A 23604-nucleotide genomic window follows, 5' to 3' on the forward strand; every position below is an offset into this window, starting at 1 on the left:
CCAAAATCAGATTATGAACTGTGAGGAAAGGAACATCAAAATCTATAAACCAAGAACAACTGGCTTACCTTCAGCTGGCAGCAAGATTGGTACTGAGATTGAGGGCCTGTTGAATTGCGCCTCTGCTAGGCATGCTGCTGCTTGACCAGTTCCAGCTTGGCTCTCTTCAGCTCCAGAGACTGGCGAGCGAGCTCATTTGCTTCGGTCAACTGGCGCTGAATGTCCTGCAACACGACCAACTTCTCCTTTTCAATGTTCACCAACTCTTCACTACACCGACATGGTGAGATTGTGGAGCGACGTCGGGATGTCGTGTAGCTAAGTCCTGGCGAAGACGTGCGTGCGGGAGGTGGCGTAGTGCACCCTTCCGGCTCGGTGCTGGCAGGTGAGGAGAGTGCTGCAGGTGGCTCGGTGTCTGGAGAGCATGGCACATTGGGGGGGTGGCGATGACCTGGAACATGAGGCCTGTTCAGCGTCACCTCATCTTATGTCAATCCCCCCAGGGATTCCATGTGAGACTGTGTCTCCCATGATCGCCTTCTCCTCAAGTGCTGTTAAGGGTTGTACCAAACTGGTCCCCGCACCTGTCCTCGCCCGTTCTCTACGGACAGCAGAACCTCTCACCTTAACCTGGCTTGAAAAATCATTTTTTCCTTACGTCCTGCCAGGACCTTGGTGTGCCTGATCCGGAGGCAGCCATCTTCCGTGCTATGTCGCTCCATAGCTCTTTTTTGTTGCTGTTGCACAAGTTATTCCGAAAAGCTGGAAAACAGTGTCACCTTGTGCAAGCTCACCTCGTCCAGCAAAACTTCAAGTTCCTCTGACGAGAGGCTTGGTGCCCTTTTTTTAGGTTGCTTCCCCACCATATTCTGTATCTAACTCTCTCTCTCTCTCTCTCTCTGTTCATTGTAGATAGGTTGCTTTTTTATTGAAAACATTAACCAATGACAATCAATACCGCATTAACAGAAGTAACTGCAGCTGCTTGCCAATCAATTGTAAAGTGCCTTACCATTAATATAAAAGTGTATTACATAATTTTTAGAAATTGTTAAACCCATTTCAAGAAGCGTCACAAGTGGCACAATGGGATAAGGAGGGTGGATGGTTAGCGAAGGTTACCCGGTTTGTCTACCTGTCACAACATATCGTGTGAACATATTACTGACAATTTGATCATTTAATTAATAGTCTATATTTTACTGATAACTTAAACTATGTTAAAATAAAAGTTACTGGAATAATTTGAGGAATGTTTCATTTGCATAGAACATGTGTCTTTCTTAACGCCGTCATGCACCTTCTCGTGAAGTGGAAAATCGATTCCTGAGCAATCGATGCCAACTAATTCAGCACCTTCACTTGGGACAGCGATGAGTTGGGCTCGAACCAGCAGCCTTCCGGTTGCTGGACGATAGGTGGAACTGTTTTAAAAGAGTGGTATTATAGAACTATAGAATTATAGTGCAGTTTTAGAAAACAGACTGAGATTTGAAAAATGATTTGTTTTATTGTTTGCATTTGCCTAAGAAACACATTTTGCAAATAATTTTATACACAAAACCAACAGTATGAGTTGAATGAGCTGAGCTAGAATTACTGAAAAACATTACAAAATTAGAAATGTCATGGAGATACCTTTCAATGTCTATAGATGTTAGGGTGGCAGTGGTAAGGCTTTAATGCATTATTTTTATTGTGCGCAGTATAACAATTTAACTGACAAACCACAGATTGTACAACAACCCCAGCCACCGAACAACTGGACAACAGAAAGAGAAGGCCATACACTGTAACCCATCTGTCTGCCTAGAAGGAAATCAATCTGAAATTGATGGGATTACAAGCAGATCATACACTGTCAGGTCATGAAGTCTATAGGTGCCTCTCCACTACAGGAACCTTGACATGGTCAAATCATTTTCCTATTTGCAACGTCAATTTCAAGAACGACAAAATAATATTTATTTTGCAGCACCACCAACATTAGACCACTAAAACAGAGAATTCCAGATAATACTACAATTATCCCCACAGTTGAGTCAACAGTTAAGTGCTACACATTTGCTAACACTCAATTACATGGCTTCATTGCACCATAATTACTTGATGAATGAAAATATCAGTTCTACTGTTGAAGTCTATATCAGCATCAGTTGATGCTTTCCTTATGTTCATTCAGTGATAGGATAACCTCAACATGATAACTCCTTAAGCAATCATTCCATTCAAATCTGTTAAAAAATATACTTGATTGTTTTACAAATAGCGCCTGTTTTCCACACACATCACTACAAGTCTCACTTGTTTCAGAGCCACACAGAAGTACCTACCAGTAGGTACTTATTTCTCACCTGAAGATGGCCCTGAAAGGGTTCTGTCCTACAGGCGCAGTTCCTGCAGGGCAGACACAGCTAATGGGATGGAATCTCTATAATGAAAGTTTAAAGCAACACTATGTACTTCCTTTACCTAGAAATAATGGCGTCATATTTAAAAATGGCTTTAAAAATTTAGATGACACAGAGTATAGCAAGAATAGCATCTTTGATATTACTGTTATGCGCCCTGAATGCCTGGTATTGTACAATGTAACCTTGTTGTACCGGACCATGACTTTTTTATATCAGTTTTAAGCACACTGGATACTGCCTTAGTTATATTGGTACTCAGCAAATATCCATTCTTACATCATGTACATTAAATTTGCTTATTACACGGCTCTTCAGAGTGCTGCAGAAAGTTCCATTCACATGAATGGGCCTTCCCAACGTTCAGAGGTCTGTTAAATCTATATAATCACCGACAAAGTATATAATCACCGCTGTCAATGGCAACGGGTTTTGTGCTTCTGATTAACGTCTTTCATATCACTCCGCAGCAATGGAATTTAATTGAAAGTGAAAGTCAGCTAGTAATACGTTGCCACACAACACCTGCAAATGTCAAGTTCTATCTGTGTGGCGAACTATTTATATTGTCAGCGGAAGCCACGAAACAGTAGCAAAATCATTTTTAAAGACCAATTGTGTTAAGTTTATTTTCTCGTTTTGGCAAGTAGCCGTATAATAAGCGGGAAATGTATTGTCCGCCGGTAATTATCAGAAAATAAGTCCCTTCAGGTCGAAGCAAAACCTCTCCGCTGCGCGTTGGGGTTCTGTTCTCCCTGTCGGGACTTATTTTCTGATAATTACTGGCAGACAATACATTATCCCTTACTTATTACATGACTCTTCAGAATGCTAGTAGAACGCTCCATTGACTTGAATGGGATTTCCCAACGTTCTACGGTAAAATATATTTATGTACTGTAATTACCGCTGAAACTTATAATTACCGCTGTCAATGGCAACGGGTTTTGTGCTTCTGATTTACGTCTTTCATATCACTCCGCAAGTAGTCCGGTCACTTCTTGCATTGGAGCTTCATTCAAAAGTGAAAGCAGATGGTTGATCAGCTGTGTTCTAAAGAATGTTTGATTCAAGTTCAGCGTGTGTTGCGAGCTATTTGTTTCTCAGCAAAAGCCACAACAAAACAGTCGGTAACAATTAAATGTAAAGGTCATATCATGTGGAGTTTATTTTTGCGTTTTGGCAAGTAGTCGTGTAATGTGATAATGTGTAAAATGCCGGTCTTTATCAGAAAATAAGTTCTTTCAGGACGAAGCAAGACCCCTCCGCTGGCTCATCGGGGTCCTGTTCGCCCTGTCGAGACTTATTTACCGATAATGACCGGCGTTCTATACATTATCCCTTACATAGTATTTACTGTCTTTGTAATGGCTATATATTTTCAGTATTGATGTTGAGGGCTTATAGTTCTACCAATTTTTTAGTATTTGGCTAGTTCTGTCCGTTCTCCCCATTTGACTGGAAATGAATAGTGAGAGTATCAGCACAACCAGCTGTTCTATCATCCAGGATTAGTGATATTTATATCATTGACCTGCGATATATGTAAAGCGCTTTGAGTGTCAAGAAAAGCACTACAAAAGTGAAGTGTCATTCATTCAGACATTCATTCAGTCTTGTAAATGTATATATTTGCCTTAATATAAAATGCTCCCATCTCAGGCAGGAGGCTATCTGATTGGAGCATTTGAAACATACACAACCCTTACCTATTATCAAAACCTGTTTACAGATTTAAAAAAACCAACAACTACACAATGAGTTTGTTGGTACTGAAAATATGTTAGCATTTAGTTAAAATCCTCTCCATACTTTGCCCCCAAATGCATGAAGAAACTGTATATTTTCATGGTTGGAAAGTGTTCCTCTTGCTATCCCAGTAGGCTGAGCAACTCTTCACCTACACCCAAAAAGTAGACACCTTGTGCAATGCCAAAGAGAGGGGCAATGACCAGTGCACGACACGTAGCTCCCTTCAGGAAAGCTGTAGGCCCTTCTCGAGTCAGGACACGTCTGTAAAGATATAGATGGCAAACTGATACAAATGTGTTGAATTTGTAGTTACTGTCACCTATTTTTGAAATGAAAACTAAATTGAAATATTCAAATTATTAAACATCTACAACATTGTTTTCTCTCTTTTGACCTGGGTTGCAGCAAAAGTACAGTACTTAACAGAGGCCACATATACAGTGCTGCTTGAAAGAGAACCCTCAGACATGGTCAGTTGTTTTTTTTTACCAAAAAATCTAAATATATGTGAGCCCCTGTAGTTCATTTCTTGTGGCACCTCCTTTTGCAACCACTACTTCAACCAAACCTCTTTTGTACCCATTAATCAGTGGCTCACATCTAGTTCTGGGGATTTTTGCCTACTCCTCCTTGCTGAACTAAGCCAGTTAAGAGAGGTTGGAGGGTCAATTGGCATGTACTGTCCACTTCAGATCTAGCCAAAACATTTTCTATTGAATTGAGGTCTGGACTTTGACTAGGCCAATCCAGAGTATGCATTTTCTTCATCTTAAGCCATTCCTTGGTCATGGTTATATGGTCTTTGTCTTGTTGTAAAATCTATTACCAGAGAATGGACTTCCAGAAGGCCTCTGAAAGTTGAATCGGTCAGTTTTGTTCTTTCTTGAGAGCCGAGGCTTCCTTCTAGCAACCCTCCCATGAACATTGTGTCTTTTCCAGTTTCGTCTGATTGTAGATGCATGTAGATTTATTCCAGATGCTGCCATTGTGGTCTGTAACTCTTTAGAGGTGATGTGTGGGTTGGCTCTTACCCAATTTATCATCTTTCTGGTGCATCTTGGTCATACTTTTGATAGGCATCCACTTCTAGGAAATGTTGCTGTGATGTTGAATGCCCTCCATTTGCAAATACATTGGATAAATGGTGCTGGGATCTTTTATAGAGGGTCTTGTAGCTTTCCCCAGACTGATGGGCTGTCACTACTCTCTTCCTTATGTCCTCCTCTCCTCTTGGCATTGTTGATCCCTGTGGGTGCCTTGGCACTACAGTGGTTTTAGTGGGTTTTCCTCTCTCTTTTAATCATGGCTGCTCAAACCCTCTCCACAGGAAGTCTGTTTGATTAGTATGCTTAATTGATTATTTCAGCACCCAATTATGTTTTACATTAATCGATTACCTACTTGACTTTATCAATGCAGCTGGGGGTTCAACTTACATTTTGTACATACATTAATTCCATGATTTTTTGGTTTCTCACGCAAACTGTGTCTAAACATCTAAACAAGTCTATGCATTTGATACCACACCTGACAGTTCATATTTAAAAACTGGTGGTGATAAAATAAGAAAATCATCATGAAACAACAGACAACTCCAAACTGTTCAAGGGGTTCACATACATTCAAGCAGCACTGTATGATTTAGAATGTAAAAATGGGGAAAAAGGAGACAAATGGAAGGCTTACCGTATGCAGTCTAGAATGCCACGGTAAGAGTCCTCTCCTTCACCCTTTTGCAAGGTCTGTAGACGAGTTTTAATAACTGTTGATACAAACAAACTATGCATCAGTAAACCCCTTTCAATGTTCCATGCTCTTCCTTAGAGTCCCTTGAGTTGTCTGAAGGACTTATTGTAAAATCTATACAGAGAGATGTGATTACATCTTTTTTTTCTATCTTCTTCATTGGAATTCTTGTGAATGAAAAAACTTCAGGGATTAATTGTTGTTGTCAAGTAAAATAAAATTAAATATAAAATGAAATTTTTTCCAGGGTTGGGAAGAGCATGAATTTAGACAGCACACTCCATACTCCATGAGACGCTAGTTTGCTTTTTCATCTGATTGCATTTAGTAGCCCACGGCTCTGGGGCCTATGGCTGAGAATGAGGCACAGAGCTTGAATTCAAGTTCTTTCTGGATTAAACAGTGGATCCCTTTGTTTTTGTTTTTTGTTTTGTTTTTTGTTGGAATTTATTAAGGGATCTCATCTTATCTTTTAATATTGAACTGTGGACTAACTAGGAGCTTGGGCTGTCAGACGGAGTGGTGTCAGAGCTTGGGTTGGCTACGTTCAAAGTAAGCTGGTGTCTCCTGGTTCATTCATTCCAACAACATTAACTTCACGGTCCGTATCCATTATTGCAGCACGTAGACGCTTGCAGACGCCTAGACCTCCCTCCCGTCGCCGCTTGTGGGCGTGTATAGGCTAAAGTGTATGGTGTAACGTTTTATTTTATCTAATTACACAATGCCAGCTAACGTAGGCTACTAAAGTGGAGGTAGCCTACTACTGTTAACGTATTTTATTGAAACACTCACAAATATCACTGATATGTTCCTCCAAAGCACCTTCTGTCTTGGTTCAAGTCGCCAAAAAGTTCTTTTTGATAGGGTGCAGTGGCGAACTTGTTCTAAATTTAATGGCTTCGCCACTATATAGCTCAATATATTTTCATGAAACCAACACGATTATCAGGCGGAACAAATATTTCTGGCAGGCTATTGTTCCGGACCGGAAGACTAGAGCAAAGGAGAGAACTTGTTTACTGAAGATGTACTTTCATTGGCTAACTGCCTCGCGTTAACCGCTCTCATTTGCATAAAGTTCAGCAGAGCCCAACTTCTTGACGCGCTGCCTCTGTTCGAATAGCCGCGCTGCAAGGTGCATTGCGGAAGTGTAAACCACACCTTGCCGCTCTCTATAGGAAATCAATGGGCTATGTGCGGCACGGTGGGCTTTGACGCGAAAATGGACACGAGCCGTTACACACACAAACTTTCACTTCTTTCAATACACTACAGGTTTGGGACTCACGGGTTACCCAGAATTCAGATGCAAGTATAGTTTAACTGTGTTGTATTGTGAGCGTTTAACAAAAGGTATGAGAATGTTTATACAAGGGGATTATTACTAATCAATATTGCAAATAATAGGGGATTACAGGGCTGGGTGGTATATTTAAGCAATATGACACGGTGGTAGTGGTGTTGATAAAGGTTATTGCCACGGCTATAATTTGACTGTAGAAAACCGAAGGCTGAATCAGTTATATCAGTATAGTTAAACTTATTACAGTGCATGAAAATGCACTGTTCTTTTCAGAAGTCTTCTTCTTCTTTCTATTACAATGCACGGAAATGCACTGTTCTGTTTTCCGAAATCGTATTATTATTATTATTCTATTAACCAAAATTTCTGCATCCAATTCAACTTCAACCGTTTAACGTAGAAACTTCGTTCAAACTTTGTAACATAGGTCTTGAATTTTTTTTTAAATATTAACAAAAATCAAGCTTATTTTTCCCCATAGACTTTGCATTGGCACTATGACATCACAATGGGCTAATTAAATTGATTTGCACCTGTATCAACTGTCAGCTGCTCAACTAGGCCCCCTCAAAGAGTCAATTAAGCTGACTGCACCTGTATTAACTGCTTTCTGCTCAACTAGACCAACTGTCTCTGTGCCTCTCCATTCTATATATATTCGATATAAGGCATATTCCATCCAACTTTTTATCCATCCATCTTCTTCAAACCATTCACTCATCCACTCATTAAACTATCTATCAACATCCATTAAACAATCTGCCTATCAAAATCCCATGCACTATCTACATTCAACTTTTAAACTATCTACTCTGTCTCAAGCATACAATCTGGCTCTCTTAAGACTACAGATCCTCAACTGTTTCCTCTGCCCACAACAGTTTCAAAATAAAAGTCCTCACTACAATAATTCAGTATTAAATAATTTAACTATTTAAACTACACAACTATTTAACTGTTCAGCCATTCCAACTGTCAGTTCAATTATGACTCCCGCCAACTGTTTCCTCTCCCCACAACTGTTTCAAAATAAAAGTCCTCACTACAATAATTCCCTATTAAGTAATTTAACTATTTAAACTACACAACTATTTAACTGCTCAGCCATTCCAACTGTCAGTTCGATTACGACTCCCGCCAACTGTTTACTCTGCCCACGACTGTTTCAAAATAAAAGTCCTCACTACAATAATTCACTATTACATAATTTAACTATGTTTAAATAATGTTGTAGATGACAACTGACAGTTGGAATGGCTGAACAGTTAAATAGTTGGATAGTTTAAATTATACAACTATCCAACTGTTCAGTGTGTCATCACCTATGACTCCTGCCAACTGTTTCCTCTTTTCCTGCATTTTCATGCACTGGTAATTCCTCGGAATTACATTATCTAGTTTTGTTTGAAATATGTGATCATTTTAATACACATGGACTTGTAATAATCCATTTTAATTCAGTCTTAAGTACTCTTAATTCATTTAGGGGCTTCAATATTTCCAACAATTGGCAGGGTTCAGTATGTTATTGAAAAGCATTCAGAAGCTTATTTTTAATAAGCTATTTGGTTTATGTAGTTTTGAATTACATGCTTTACATTTACATACTTGTCTTTGCATGTTATTTTGATCACAGTTAACCATTTCATAGAAAATACCTGTTTAAATCGCATATCGTCATTTAGCCTACAAATACCAGGATATTAATTTTGGTCCATATTACCCAGCCCTAGGGGAGTATTAGATTAAATATACAATACAGACACTATTGTATCATGTCAGTTGGACAAAAGTACAATTGACCTGTGTGATACTGGACTGAATTACATATGCCATTACACTTTTATTGTAATGGGATAGTTCTCCCAAAAATGAAAATGCTGTCATTTGCTTAACCTTCAATTTGCTATTAGTCACCATTACAAAGTTGGCTATGCTATCCACAATAAAAAAAAACAACAACATTAATCTGTTGATGGACATACAATGTTTGCCAGGTAGCAAATAAATTATAATAGCTCTGTGCATAAAGCATGAAATGGTGGAAAGAAAGAGGAAAGCTTTACCCTACTACATGCCAGAGGGAGATACATCTAGATGATGATGGCAAAATGATATATATTATCTCTATTCTTAAGATTGATGGATAGGGAAGGACTTGACAGACAGAAGGATAGTGATCATGATTTTCATCATGTTCAATGTGGACAGATAGAGCACAATAGCAATATGTAATTTGAAGAGCATTAATATTGCAAAATGAAAGAAGCACTGAAATACTGGCCTACCATATACACATTTGATGGAGTTCTGAAGTAAAAGTGACAGTAAGTGAAAACCTTTCAGGATGGAACAACGATTATTTTCAACTCAAGTTATGGAAACTAAGGAACTGTCAAAGACAATGACAAAAAACATATTCCTATAGTGTTTCCTTCATATTTCTTAGGAAGATTGTTAGCACACATGGCTCTTCTATCCTCCCACCATCTAATGGCGTGACTGCCACAGCTGCGACTGATCCAGCGATGCAGCCTGACATGAAGGAGTGCAGGAAGGGGGCTCGCTTTAGTTCATCTCCCGGGCAACCTGGATCACTTCGGCCCAGCGTATTTAGGTTGGCAAACAGTGGAAAGTAGATCATTGAGAAGGGGACATCCCTAAGAACAGAACGAGAACACAGCAAGATAGGGCCTCAGTGTCCAAACAGAATTATGTTTGTACTATCTGTGCATAATTAGCTGCAAACCAGTTAAAGGAACAGACCAACTTTTTTGGAAAATAAGCTTATTTGCTGTCTACCCCTAAGTTAGATAAGAGGATACATACCCTTCTCTTCTCTGGGCATGCAATAACCCGGTCTAGCTTAGCATAATTCACTGGAAGTAGGTTAGACCAGTTAGCCGACAGCTCAAGTTTACTATGTGTTGAGATACCAGAAGCAATATTATGCTCCTGTAAGAACAATTGTAAAAGTGAGAGACTAAACCTGAGTAGAGTGGCCCCCGCTCCTCTGTAAAGCCCAGCCAAGCCTCGAGTCCTCAGAAGCTCCAGGGTGATGTTAGTGGCAGAGGGCCGTGGCCTAGGGGTAGACTGGGATGCCTGTGGTGCCACTAGTGATGGAGCTGGCTCTGGAGTAGCAGTAGGTGTTGTGGCTGACTTCTGTGCAGCTGACACAAATATAACCATCACTGCTACACACATTCCATGCCGATCTGATCACTACATAAACATTGCCTGCTGGATATTTCAAAGCTGAGTACAGAATATTTCACTATGGGTAATACTGCCACACAAACTATTACGAAAAGCCCATAGCAAAATGCCTTTAAGACTCACCCAACCTGCCTGCATCTTGCAACTGGATCTTCAGCATCTCCATTGGTGTTGTCACCACCACCTGGCAGGTTCCTGCCCCACATCCAGCCAGAATTTCTCCCCAAAGAGGCAGCTTTCTGTAAATCAAACATGGGGAAAATTCTCTAGACTCAATCAGAAAAGTAAGATTTGGAAACTTCACAATCAAGATTAATCCTGGTGTTGTTCATGATCCAGATTGGAATTTTGTGAAAACTGTTAGATGTTTTGTTGTTTTATTCTCTACCTTTCAACAAATGTATAGACATTCATATGTTCTGCTTGTAAAGAAATTGGGTTTTAGCTTTAAAGGTACACTATGCAAGATATAACCTGTGCGAAGCCAATTTGATGGTAAACAAAGTTAAGGGTAATTGTATATCTGGGAATCGTTGAATCGTCGAATGTGTACAGGGAGAACAAGCCACAAGAAATAGGCTATTTACAATGGCAGAGTAAAATATAAATATATCGCAACTCTAAGGGGTGCTCTACAGTTGCCAAAAATACCTGAAACTGCATAGTATACCTTTAAGTGAGGAGTCTAAAAATAGCAGACCAATTTAACCAAACCAAACCAGCGAAATTACAATTTAAAGATGGTGGTAAAACTACTTGCCTATAAAAAATATACCTCAAAAACATAACCAATTGTTGCATAGTGCTTTTTTAATATGAGTACATCGTAATGATGATCATATATTAAACAGCACTATGCAATAATCAACTGTAGAAACATGACTGGAATACTTAATTACTGTAGATTGATTTGTAAAAATGTGTAGGCCTACTGTCAAAACTGTTAGCAAAATTACCCATCTTTAGAAAGCTTCTGCCTGAAGATGTCATTTGCAGCAAGTTTGATGGCCTTCTCTGGAGTTACAAGGGTGAGATTCACTGCTGCACCTAAGAGTATTTTAATATGGAAGTGTGCATTGAAGATACTTAATAAATCTGCATAGTTTTACTGTATGTGTAAATGAAAAGTGTAAATTAAATGATTATATTATTTCATGTCCACAAGTTACCTCGATACATCCCAAAGTAACCCTCTGTTCTAACAGTCTTCACCAAACAGTCCAGCCTAAAAACAGAAAATTTCAGATTTTTATTTTCAAACACTCATTGCTCCCAACTGTTTTCTGATACGTAATATCACTAAAGTAGGTCACTAAAGTACATGCGTACTACTAAGACAGACAGGTAAGGGGGTGGTGGGATGATTCTTTACAGGATAGGAATAGCCTCCCCTGAGTAAATTATATATATATATATATATATATATATATATATATATATATATATATATATATATATATATAGAGGCTATATATATATATATAAATATGTGTGTATATATATGTATATGTATATTTAGCGAAAAAACGTTTTTTTTTTTTTTTTCAAAATTAGTTATTTTCGGTTTTTGCAGAATGTGCAAGTTGAAGTCCTAAAGAAGCAATTCCATGTTTTAGATAACAGCATTGGTTGCTTTAAAAGTGTATATTTTGTTTGAAAATGGTTAAGTTTCAGGAAGTAAACCAGCGTTTGAATTGTGCGTGACTATTAGTGCTCTTTTGTTTTGTCGGCCAATCAGCTGTAGGCTATGCTAGAAGTAACTGGAGTGCGGATCGGGCCGCAAATTTCTGTCCGAACCCGGCCCGCGTCCGACAGAGTTGCGTCCGAACCCGACAGGCATTTTCATTTTTATGTCCGAACCCGACCTGAGCCCGACGCATATGATGCCTCAGTTATTCCTATGCTAGTGATTAAACGTTCACGTTAGCCCATTAAACGGAACACACAACAAATTGTCTACAGAATCAGATTAGCGTGCACGCACGCAGGTCACACACAGCGCACATTAACACAAGAGGTCCAAGCAAGCATAGCCTATTGAAATAGAATTCTTGTCATTGACGAAAAGTCTTGAAATGAACTGCAACAGTCTTTGAAACTACAGTGCCTCTCTATGCAGCATCGTTAATTGGGGCAACTCGAGGAAATCATCATCCAGTTGAACGAGACGACCTTATAGCCTACGTCTTTACCACAGTATGCAACGCAAATAATCTTAAAATCTCCTGATAGGCTAACAACTTTTTTTTAACGTCATACACCCAAGACTGTGCTTATGTGCGAAATGTGCATACACATTTGTGTATGTAGTCGTGACAACGCGTGTGCATTTCAGGCGGCATATGCCTGAAATGCGTTGTCACGATAAACAAATCTTGCACACAGGAAGAAAGCTATTAGTATTTTTTACATTTTTATTCTCAAAAAACAAACGTTTGCATCATGTAAAGCAGACCTGTTGGATACCCAACATAATAAGGACTTTTAAATGTAAAGCTTCCAATGCATATCGCCCCCATGTGTCCGAACCAACCCGAACCGAACCCGACTATAATTTCTAAATATTTGTCCGAACCGCCACTCTAGAAGTAACCTCATGGCTACTTACTGAACCAGCATGCTGTTTGTTTACAATTGGAATGGAGATGGACAAAGCAAAGCGGATTGCAGATGACCTGAATCTGATGATGAAGGCGACTTCATTACATTGGAGAACATCCCTAATCTAGAGCTGACCTTAGCCGAAGATAATTACAGCGAGGAAGAATCTCTCGGTCTGGCGGCCATCGTAAGATAGGCCTATCAGATGCTATTTCCACAGTTAGGCTACATTTGACGGGGATAAAGTTTGTGTGTTAGAAACTTTATCCATTGCTACTAGCTAACGTAGGCTTACTGTCGTTAGCTATTGGCACCATAGGCTACTAGCCAAAACCCATTACAGATAGTTTCGGTGGGCAATTAATTTGAATAATGCGAGAATGTCTTGTTTTGACTGATGACAGGGTGCCTTGCATCATGTGTGCATTCAAATTAACAGGGTTTGCAAACGTTTATTTAGTTCGCGTTTTAGACTATTTTATCCATTGCTAAACCTGCTAAATCCATTGCCAACCTGGTGCCTTGCACTGGGTGTTCATTCAAAATAACATGGTTTGCAAAAGTGATCTCATGTTTGTTTTAGACTACTTTATCCATTGCTACTAGCTGGTTCTGTAACCCATTACAGATAGTTTCGATGGGTCATTAGCACTGCAGGCTGACAGATCAGTGACCGTGACAGGGGAGGGTTGATCTTAATGTCATGTAAATGAGGACCATTGTGTTCCCCTCCCATGGATTGAGGGAGAAAGTAGTCCAATTGAAAAGCCTGATTTCTCTGATTTTCACATTCAGATGTGTATACTTTAAAATGGCTACAACTTATTCAAATATTATCAGATCTCCATGAGTGAGACATCATTGGATAGCTTTGAAACTACACTTTCAGAATATGTGAATAACTCAACATGTCTCTGGGGAGACATGTGCCTGGTCATTGCCTGGTTTATTTTAGCAAGGGTTTCCTCCGTAAAAGAGACCTGCATGTAACATCACAGCATGTAGTTAAAATCCTTAAATTCACGGATGTATCTTGGCTTTATATCCTGGATTTTTTTCCCTCACTATTTCACCTGACAGGAAATCAGTGTTATGTGGCTAAGCAGATGCCTAGTAGGTAAAACACGTTGAAACGGCTATAACCTACATTTAATAACAATTTATGAGGTAGAAACGATGCCACATGTCTTCACACGTCACACTTCGATACTCTTATTTATCTTTTCTTTGAGGAGTCAAAACATACATTTTTTGGCTGGTTGTCAAGCAGAATTCTAGAACTCTCTCTCTTCCTCTCTCTTTCTCTTCATATGGCCAAACTTTTAAGGATATTTTCAAAAGTATCTTATCAAAACTAGTGAAATTCACTGAATATCCTAATTTAATATAGTTACAATTGAATATGCAATCGTTTGTCAAAACATACCCAATAGATGCCAATGGAACTCTCAAAATTTGAGTTAGATGGACATGGTGCGCTGTGTGTATGCTGCTGTAAACTGTAAGGTAAACAAGTGCTGTGCTGTCCCATTCCTCGCTTAGGCTGACCCCCTACCAACTAAAAGAATGAAGGGAGAATCTCTCTCACTCAGAGAAATACACACGCACAACCCAAACCAACCCCCCACACACACACACACATCACCACCACCAAACACACATTCTCTGTCCTTCTCTGTCCATCTAATGAGTTTTTGTTGTTAATACAATTCTTGGCGCATACACAATTTCTATCTGAAACGACATAGTTCTGTGTGTAGTTTGTGATGCTATTAAACAGTTGTGTCACAAATGAACACTCATTAATTTGGTGATTTATCTTGTATTTCATATGTCCTTTAAGAATCTTTAGTCTTTAGGAGGGGAATATTTCATCTAGATAATGTAGATAAATGAATCTAATAATCTAGATTAATTCATTTCAAAATATGAGATTCATTCGTTTGTTTAATAGTTTGACAGCCCTAACCAACATCCATTAAACTATCTGTCTATCAACATCCACCTCTATCCATGTCCACTTGAATTCCTACCTAGCAACCTCCATAGCAACCAACATAATTAGCCTAGCAACCAGCATAGCAAACACTTTATTCAGCCTAGCAATAACCATATCTACCCTAGCATCTCAATTACCCTAGCAACAACCTAGCAACCACAACCATAATGTCAACCTAGCAAATACAATAACAACCAAATGGATGACCCTAGCAATAAGCCTAGCAACCACTTTTTTAGCATAGCAACCACTATATCTACCCTAGCAACACCCCAGCAACCATCTCAATTGCCTATGCAACAACCTAGCAACCAACATGATTACCCTAGCAACCAGCATAGTAACCACTTTATTTAGGTTGCTAACTATGCTAACTAGCATGCTAACTATGCTAACCATGTGACTTAGCTAATCATTTTTAACAGTTTTGCTAAAAATGCTAACAATGCTAGCATCCGGTCCGCAAGGAATTACAACATCGTCAAACTAAAACCTCCGCAATTTCCCCTATTCATTCTCTATGGCGAGTCTTAACAGTGCACATGTAATACTCTTTTTTGTCCACCGGTGGTTGTTTTGGCGCTGTTTTGCGTTTGCCATCGAAAACGGAATGAAACGTAGGCCTATACCTGCAAACAATGTAAGAGGCCTATGCTGACTGCATCAGTGCTCAAAGTATTTTAAACGTTTATCAATTAATTGTTAATAACTAACTAACTTCTATTCAAGTCATATTTCTGGGACTGGGTCTTGGATAATTATTTCTATTTTTTATTCACTCGTTCAAATGTTCATACAAAGAGTTCACAAAGTTCTCATCAGATGACTGAAAGTTAGAATGGTGGTCATTTCAGACCACTTCAGCACTTCATAAAATTCTCATAGTTTGAGAACTTTAAATTACTTGTAGGATATTCACAACTTGAGCTGTGTATGCAAAGACACAGAATTCAGAGTTCACACATTTTTAATAAAATATACTCTTGGGACTCCCTGCTAATACTTTTGGGAATGCAAACGTTTTTTTTTTTTTTATTAGTATTATTTAATTTTACACTGATATGGCATGATGACAATATAAACACAGCCAACAATGGTATTAAATTGCAATAGCCTATGATTAAATGTAATAGAATATTCAACTAAGGTAGACTGCTGTTGTTCACAGCACTAAGCTATTTATGGTTACTGATATAGAACTACTCCGAGTCTCTGGCCCTCTCTTGGACCCAGATAGCAGACTTTCTGGCAGCACTTTGGCATACATCTGGCGATTTTGGGCTTTATTTTGGCAGACCAAAACTTTTGGCTTCAATTTGGCATGATTATGGGCAGCCATAACAGATAAGAAGGCCAGTAGTGTATGGCTGAATTATGGCATATTTCTGGCCAACCGTGAAGTTAGATTAAGAGCGGGACAGCATCTGATGACGATACGGGCTGTTTGGCATGTTTATGGACAGCCAGAAGATGGGCTTAAGAGCGGGACAGAGTTTTGGCATGTTTCTGGCTAACCAAAAGACTCAGCAAAGACCGAATTTTCAAACTTTCTACTCGGACAAGACCCAGCCTAGCCCCCAGTTCGACCAGCGATCGCCAGTTGAGGTATGTATTATGTCTCCATTCATCTTTTTAACTTTTAAATTCAGGAAAATGTATTCAATAACCTTGGTCAAGCAACTGTACAGCCTACTTTTTAAACATGTTAAACACATTTACATGTTATTAATTTACTCGTAGTAACATTGGATTTGCTGTTATTATAGTGAGACAGTTAGAAGCTAACGTTAGCCGTTCCCATGATACTGTTAACGTTAGATGTTCCCACAACGATATTACTGCAGCTCTTGTAGCCTGTTATGGTTAATAAGGATTAGATAATTAGAACAAGAAATAGCAAATACCTGCCTATTACGAAAACAAGATTGTGGTTTAGAGAGGTAATTGAGCCGATAGCCAGGGTTAGCGGGAGCTCCCAGTTAGCTATATTGCCAGTTTTGTGGGCCTCTTACAGACACAAAATGCAATTGAAATTTCGGTGCAACATGAACAACAAGATGCATTTAACGTTGAGCCCCTAGGGATCAATAAAGTATCTATCTATCTATCTATACTGTATATCTATCTATCTATTTTTATCTCATACATTGCTAAAGAAATCGTTTAAATTCAAAGTTTGTACTGTCACCGACCTATGTTCCTATGGTTTCTTCGCAATGTATTCATTGAGTTAAATGTTTCTTCGCAATGTATTCATGAGTTAAAAATGCATCTTGTTGTCACGTAAGGCCCTGTTCATGTTGCACCTCTGTTAAGAAGCACAAAGACACTCCAGATCATGCCCCTAAAACGTCGTTTTTGTACCCCCCTTTCACTGCAGTTAAACTAATCATGGTTTCCGGTTGTTTTCTGTTTTGTTCTTAGTGCAGTCAGCACCCAGCCCCCCAGCTACCCAGCCATCCAGCACCCAGCTACCCAGCCATCCAGCCGCCCAGCACCCAGTTTCACAGCTACCCAGCCATCCAGCACCCCAGCCGCCCAACTGTCCAGCCACAGGCACCAGCCATCCAGCACCCAGATACCTAGCCAGCCACCCAGCTACCCAGCTGTCCAGCCACAGGCACCCAGCCATCCAGCACCCCAGCTACCCAGCCATCCAGCACCAGCTACCCAGCCATCCAGCACCCTACCAAAACATATAATAAAGCATAATGAAATGTATTTAATTTTCCTGTGTTTTTTTAACAGATACATAATGCATATATAATGTACAACATAATTTAAGTATATAGTGAACCTAGACTAACCATTACATTATCAGCAATTAAGTCACAATTACCAGCAATAAAGTCATACAGACAGCTGAATAAATTAAAATAAATAATGCAAATAAATAATAATAAAAAAATAATAATAAATACATAATTTCTATGTAAAAGCAAACATGTGGCACAATTATGGTATCATTTAGGGTCAGTTATGGCTACATTTTGGCTGGATTATGGGATTTAGGATTCTTTTTGGGACATTTAAGGCTATAGTTTGGAAATCCAAAATTGGTTTTGGGTGAGCTTTGGCCTACTTTTGGTTGATTTTGGCATGCCAAATTTGGGCCATTTAGGGCCCATACATCCACCCAGAGCTTTACCAAAATGGCAAGCCAGTTTTGGGCCAAATCTGAGCCATAATAATTTTGCTATCTGGGGAGCCAGGCATAGTGAGCTGGCCCTCGGAAGAAAAAGTTTGGGGACCACTGGGTTAAATTGTTTTACAGTGAAATATTGTAGTGAGGACTTTTATTTTGAAACAGTTTTTGGCAGAGGAAGCAGTTGAACAGGATGTGTAGTCTTAATAGGGCCAGTTTGGCTGTGAGGCTGCAGGTGGCCTGAACACCTGCCATAGGATTCTAATTGCTTAACGGCCGTATTATGATGTCACAATCGGCAATGTTAAGTCTATGGGGATTTTTAAAAAGTTTTTCTTTAATAGTTTAAAAAGTATAAAAGTTGAAAAGACACAGCAGCTTGGTCCGTTTGAAGACCTACGTTACAAAGTTTGAACGAAGTTTCTAAGTTAAACTGTTCAAGAGAAATTGCGTACGGAAAAAGTGGTAAGCGGAATAATAATAAGAAGTTGTTGATGTTGTTGCCTTGGAAGAACAGTACAGTGCATTTTCATGCACTGTAATGATAAAATGCACCACTTCTTTCCCCCCAAAATGTCCCTCACCTTCTGTATGCTATATTGCACAATACTGAATGCTCAGGTAAATAGTAAGTAGTGAACAAACTGTGTAAATCATTACTAATAAATGGCAGAAACAAACCAAATGCATGTAGCGGTAGACTGGCCTTTTGCTGTAGAGATTTTCCATTTACTACATACAGTAGGCACTCTGATTCCATGTATGGGGCACATATATATTATTCAGATGACACACAAACACAAGTAGACAAGACCTGTTTAGTTCAAAAGCTCATTTGCCACGGCAAGGCACAGATCAGGAGTGAGATGACGAGACAAGACAAGAGACAATGTTAGTATTTTTTTTTTTTTTTGTTGTTTTTTGTTGATGTTTTTTTGTTTTTTTTCTTAGCTGACAAAGACACACACATCACAAGGACATGAACACACAAAAAGGAACACATAGTGTTTGTCCTAAATGATCAGGGAAATAGATAGCTAATCAACAGTGTAAAACATTACTAATACTAAAATTAATATTTTTTTTTATGTAGCAGGCCTTTTGCTGTAGAGATAATGACTCCCTATCCCTATCCATACAGGGCCGGCATTACCATCATCTTGTAATAGACTATGCATGACCTAATGGCTCCCCTGCCCCGTGTCACCACCTCCACCATGCGAGCAGCATGGCCAGATCTACCTCGCGCGAGCCGAGTGGAGAGAATTTGCACAGCTCGGATTAGGCCTACTGTCATTCTCATTGCGACTCCCCACACTGCCTCTACGTTCCCCCCTAACTGTCCTATGAGCACTTTGACCTCGTCTAACATACCCAGTGGCATTAGACAAAGGCTCCACCACGTTACTGTCGCCGCGATTGCGGAGAGGCACACGGTCAGAAGACAGAAGCTAGCGCTACATGGACATTACCTCCAGCCTCGTTAAGCCACACCACTAACACCCTGCTAACTTCCCAATGAACACTCCGACCCCGTGAAACATTATTCCCACCACTGACATTGGGCAAACAATTCAACGTTTGTGCTTGGTGTAAGCTAAACTCTCACTTTGTCCAGCTGCATCATTGCAAGGCAGGGACGCATCTGAAGCCTCACTAAACGAATCACCGTCATTTTCTGAAGGCAGATATTCCACTTCAGAATCAGGGTCAGCGAATAGAAGACCCAACACTTCATTTCGGGTAAACTTTTTTTGATGCCATTAGGCGATAATCTAATGCAAATACTGCGCTGACGTTGACAATATCGCTCTCTGATAAACTGGCTCACACACACACTAGCTCGGTATTGCACGCGCACTGATTCAATGCGCTGTAGCTCAAAAGTTTTGTTTAAAGCATGACCTTTTTCGGACTCGGGGATGACGTATGACATGTCTGCCATCTAGTGGAGTGGAGGTCGAACGAAATATGACACCCTATTTGACTAAATAGGCCGTTTTATTCAGTACCGCATCTTGTCGAGTAAACTCGACCGTGGCGCCTAGAGGGTTAAGGCACTTAAATCGGTGCTATACTATGCTATGCAATGCAATGAGTTTTCATCTTATTTTCGACGTTTGGCTTTGTTGCCCATATCAGGCTCGGGCCGTGCAGCGATAAAATGTGACAAATCTGTACAATTTAAGTTAGCTATCGGAACGTCACATAATACTCTCACGTATGTCCAACCTCTAACGTGTATCTGTCACTTAATATTAATTTCTATACAAACCAAGGCGGCGGATTCCTAAAGAAACGCAACCACCCACACCATAAGTTTATCTAAATTAGCTATACCAAAAAATACATTTTACCGTGACTCGAAGAGCTGTAAACAGTGTTGTAAGGCTGCGTGTACAAATCCGCTTGGAGCTCAAGCTCAGATCGGCTGGCGGCACTGTTGCTAAATTACGTTATGAAGTTTGGCACAATACATTCTCACTCAGGATAGGGATCAATAATACTTTCCACTATCCCAAAGATTTAGTATACATCTCTTCTATGATTTATTTCGATTTTATAATGTTGACAATTACATAATCATTGAAAAAAAACATAGATAGTTCTAACATGAAATAAACGTTTTTCCTTCTTTTTTGAATCAACCTTCCGCGCCTCCCCTCAAATTATTTGGCGCGCCTCACAGTTTGGGAACCTCTGACTTACACCATAGTAACTATCTTTGCATTGTCTGCTTTAACTACATATGATATTTAACATTGCATAATTAGCATTTTCATGCACTGGTAATTCTTTGGAATTGCATTTCTAGTCATTATTACCACATGTTTGCCCTGCAGTGCACACATGATAGTTCGATATACCAGGGCCATGTCACTGGAGGAGGGGCCGCTCATTTACTCCCCTAAATTATTTCACTTTGCATAAATTATTAAGTGTGCTTGCAAAGCAGCACACTTATTGTTCTTCTTAAGTTTTATTTGTCCCGTCTCCCTAATTTTTTGTCAGCTCTAGCGCCAAGGCCCTTTGAGACAGAGACACCGTTCCAACTTTAAAACGTCCGATCAGTACCGGTGTAAGTTGGTCGCGAAGATGACATCAGGTGGGCGTGTCGTACGTCCGCCATATCGGATTGAACAGAAAGCGAAACTAAATTTTCACAGGTCACAAATTTGGTCCGAGCATACCAACTGAAACTTGACGTACATTATCCTTGGACCAAGCCTCACAAAAGTTACCAGAAGGATTTTTTGATTTTCGAAAGCGTTTGCCCGTCACAGAAAACGAAATCGGGCGGAAGCTCGAAACAGGAAGTCGATCCATATCTCAGGAACACTGTCACATATCGATACCAAATTTTGTATTTGAACTCGGGACTCCAATGTGAGGGTGCATAAAGAAAACATTCCAAAAGTTTCCAGCATTTGGCAAACCACCCACCCGTATTTGGTAACTATCACCTTCCACATTTGCAGTTGTACTGGTACATCTATCACAATGCCTTCCAAGTATGCACAATGTCTCTGGGCAGCCACAATGTCTCCGGGCAACCTTGCCCAATCATGAAATCCTTGCTCTGCCATGGGATAGTATGGACTTACGAACTGAAATGGTATGGAGAACATTAGCTATTTATTGCTGACGTAGTACAGTTATTTTCACATTGATGGTATTCAAATTAAAATTTTCATTATTGTTAAAAATCATGATGGGAGAGTTTTTATTAAAAATGTTACAAGTATGCAAATGCATATGTTTACGGGCATTTAGGTTTTACTGTGTTGTTTTGTTGTAAAGACATGCAAGGCATTCTGGGCCGTAATGAACAGTGGTCGGCAGCACTCCATAGGCTACGTATTAATATGAATAGGTGTTTCTGTAAACCTAGGGACAATAAACAGCTATCTCTGTTACAAAAACGAGCTCGTAATCGCTCATTGAAGAGGGAACTATGATAAAAAGATTGTTTTCCTAAAAGCATGGAGTTGACGAAAGAATAAGCAAGCAATGTCACGTTAATGTTAAATAGCCTACATCTGAACGCTAGGTGGCAACGTTGTATTACATTTCACTAGTGTACTTGAAATACGTGTGAGCTTCACAAGTAAGGAAGGTGCAAATATTATGTAATTTATCATGGGAAATTATTGGAAATGTTATTTCTTGTTTATTCTAATTGCAAACCACACATTCAGCCATTCGTAATCACACGTACACTTTTAATACCTTGAAAAGACTCTCATTTCGTTTATTTGATGTTGCCTAGCAACACAGCGTTCAGAGCAAAGATTCTAGAACAGAGCTTCAGAGAGACACGTTATGAGTTTGTGGCCAAGTACCTAAAATATCGGTTTCCATGTGTATGTGCTGGATGGTGTGCTTCCTTTATGAAAGTAAGTGTTTTATAGAGTTACAGACATAATGAGTCATGTTGTAGTGGTCCACATAAATGTGCCCCTTCTGTTATTAGAATGCTAAGCAGAGATTTAACATCATTCATTTCTTGTGTGGCTAGAAGCTAGCTAGCTATGTCATAGGGAGGAGATGTTGCTGTAACGTTATGGGATTTATGTTGCTTAGCGTAATGCCATGGTCATTTGATATGAGATGCTTGTACTCGTAACTTCGTCACTCGTAACTATAGGACTCCTATTTTGTTTTACTAAGAGTAATTCAGGAAGCATTTTAGCCCTAAAAGTAGCGCCTGAGTCTGTGACAGCTTAAGCGAGGACTCCTAATAAGACCGATTCACAAACAATGTTTTGTGGTGGCATTTCACGTCACGATGTTTTGAAATGCGTCTAACAATCACAAGGGAACAATTTTGCATTGTAGGCAGGGTAGGAATTTCACGGCGGCTACGACGGCCCTTGCGTTGGCCGTGAGGCCCCTTTGAAAATCAGAGGTTTACAGGCCACGGTGGCCTTGGTGCCCCCTTCTTTCAATATTCTGCTTTGCGTCCTACTAATAGCGTAAGTAGTACCTACTAATAAAATCATTTTTATTTAGCCTGTGGCCTGTCAAAATAATCTTAGCATTCACAGCGCAAATTAATTTAGTCATTTACGCAGTGGAGAAAGTGGCAGCGCAAGAAAGAAAGTGCGTCCAAATTCACCCATTCTCAGTTGAACTACTACTTTCATGAAGTAGCCTATTCATCACACAGACATCACACATATCACATGAAAGAGCTTTTTCTCAGCTTTTAAACGATGTTAGCCGATAATTGCTGTGTTGAACGGTTCGCGAGAAAAGTAAATAATATAATTCAATTTAATCATACATTCTACTGAAGGTTCTATTGCGTCCCATGATCTCCATACCCATTCATTTTGGTGTAATACTTTACGAACCCTTCTTTTAACACATGACAACCCAGATATCAGAATAAACAGGAGACCTTACCGAACACAAAGGTGTAAAG

General features: G+C 39.5%; 1 protein-coding gene across 9 annotated transcripts in view; it reads right to left on the reverse strand.

The window, feature by feature from the left end:
- Positions 1-4233: 4233 nt before the first annotated feature.
- slc25a18 (solute carrier family 25 member 18) overlaps positions 4234-23604 on the reverse strand; it is a 28891-nt gene continuing 9520 nt past the window's right edge. For 8 of the 9 annotated variants that reach the window (XM_048257612.1, XM_048257615.1, XM_048257619.1 and 5 more), the window contains 7 exons: positions 11601-11656; positions 11388-11478; positions 10555-10670; positions 10205-10385; positions 9703-9875; positions 5850-5925; positions 4234-4424 (listed from right to left, as the gene is read on the reverse strand). In XM_048257612.1, the coding sequence (XP_048113569.1) occupies positions 4283-4424; positions 5850-5925; positions 9703-9875; positions 10205-10385; positions 10555-10670; positions 11388-11478; positions 11601-11656 (835 nt within the window). In that variant the 3' untranslated portion in view covers positions 4234-4282. The remainder of the gene's footprint in view (positions 4425-5849; positions 5926-9702; positions 9876-10204; positions 10386-10554; positions 10671-11387; positions 11479-11600; positions 11657-23604) is intronic. The other variant, XM_048257620.1, reaches the window with a different exon arrangement.

The sequence above is a fragment of the Alosa alosa genome, chromosome 11 (assembly GCF_017589495.1).
Source record: "Alosa alosa isolate M-15738 ecotype Scorff River chromosome 11, AALO_Geno_1.1, whole genome shotgun sequence".
Lineage (NCBI taxonomy): Eukaryota > Metazoa > Chordata > Actinopteri > Clupeiformes > Clupeidae > Alosa > Alosa alosa.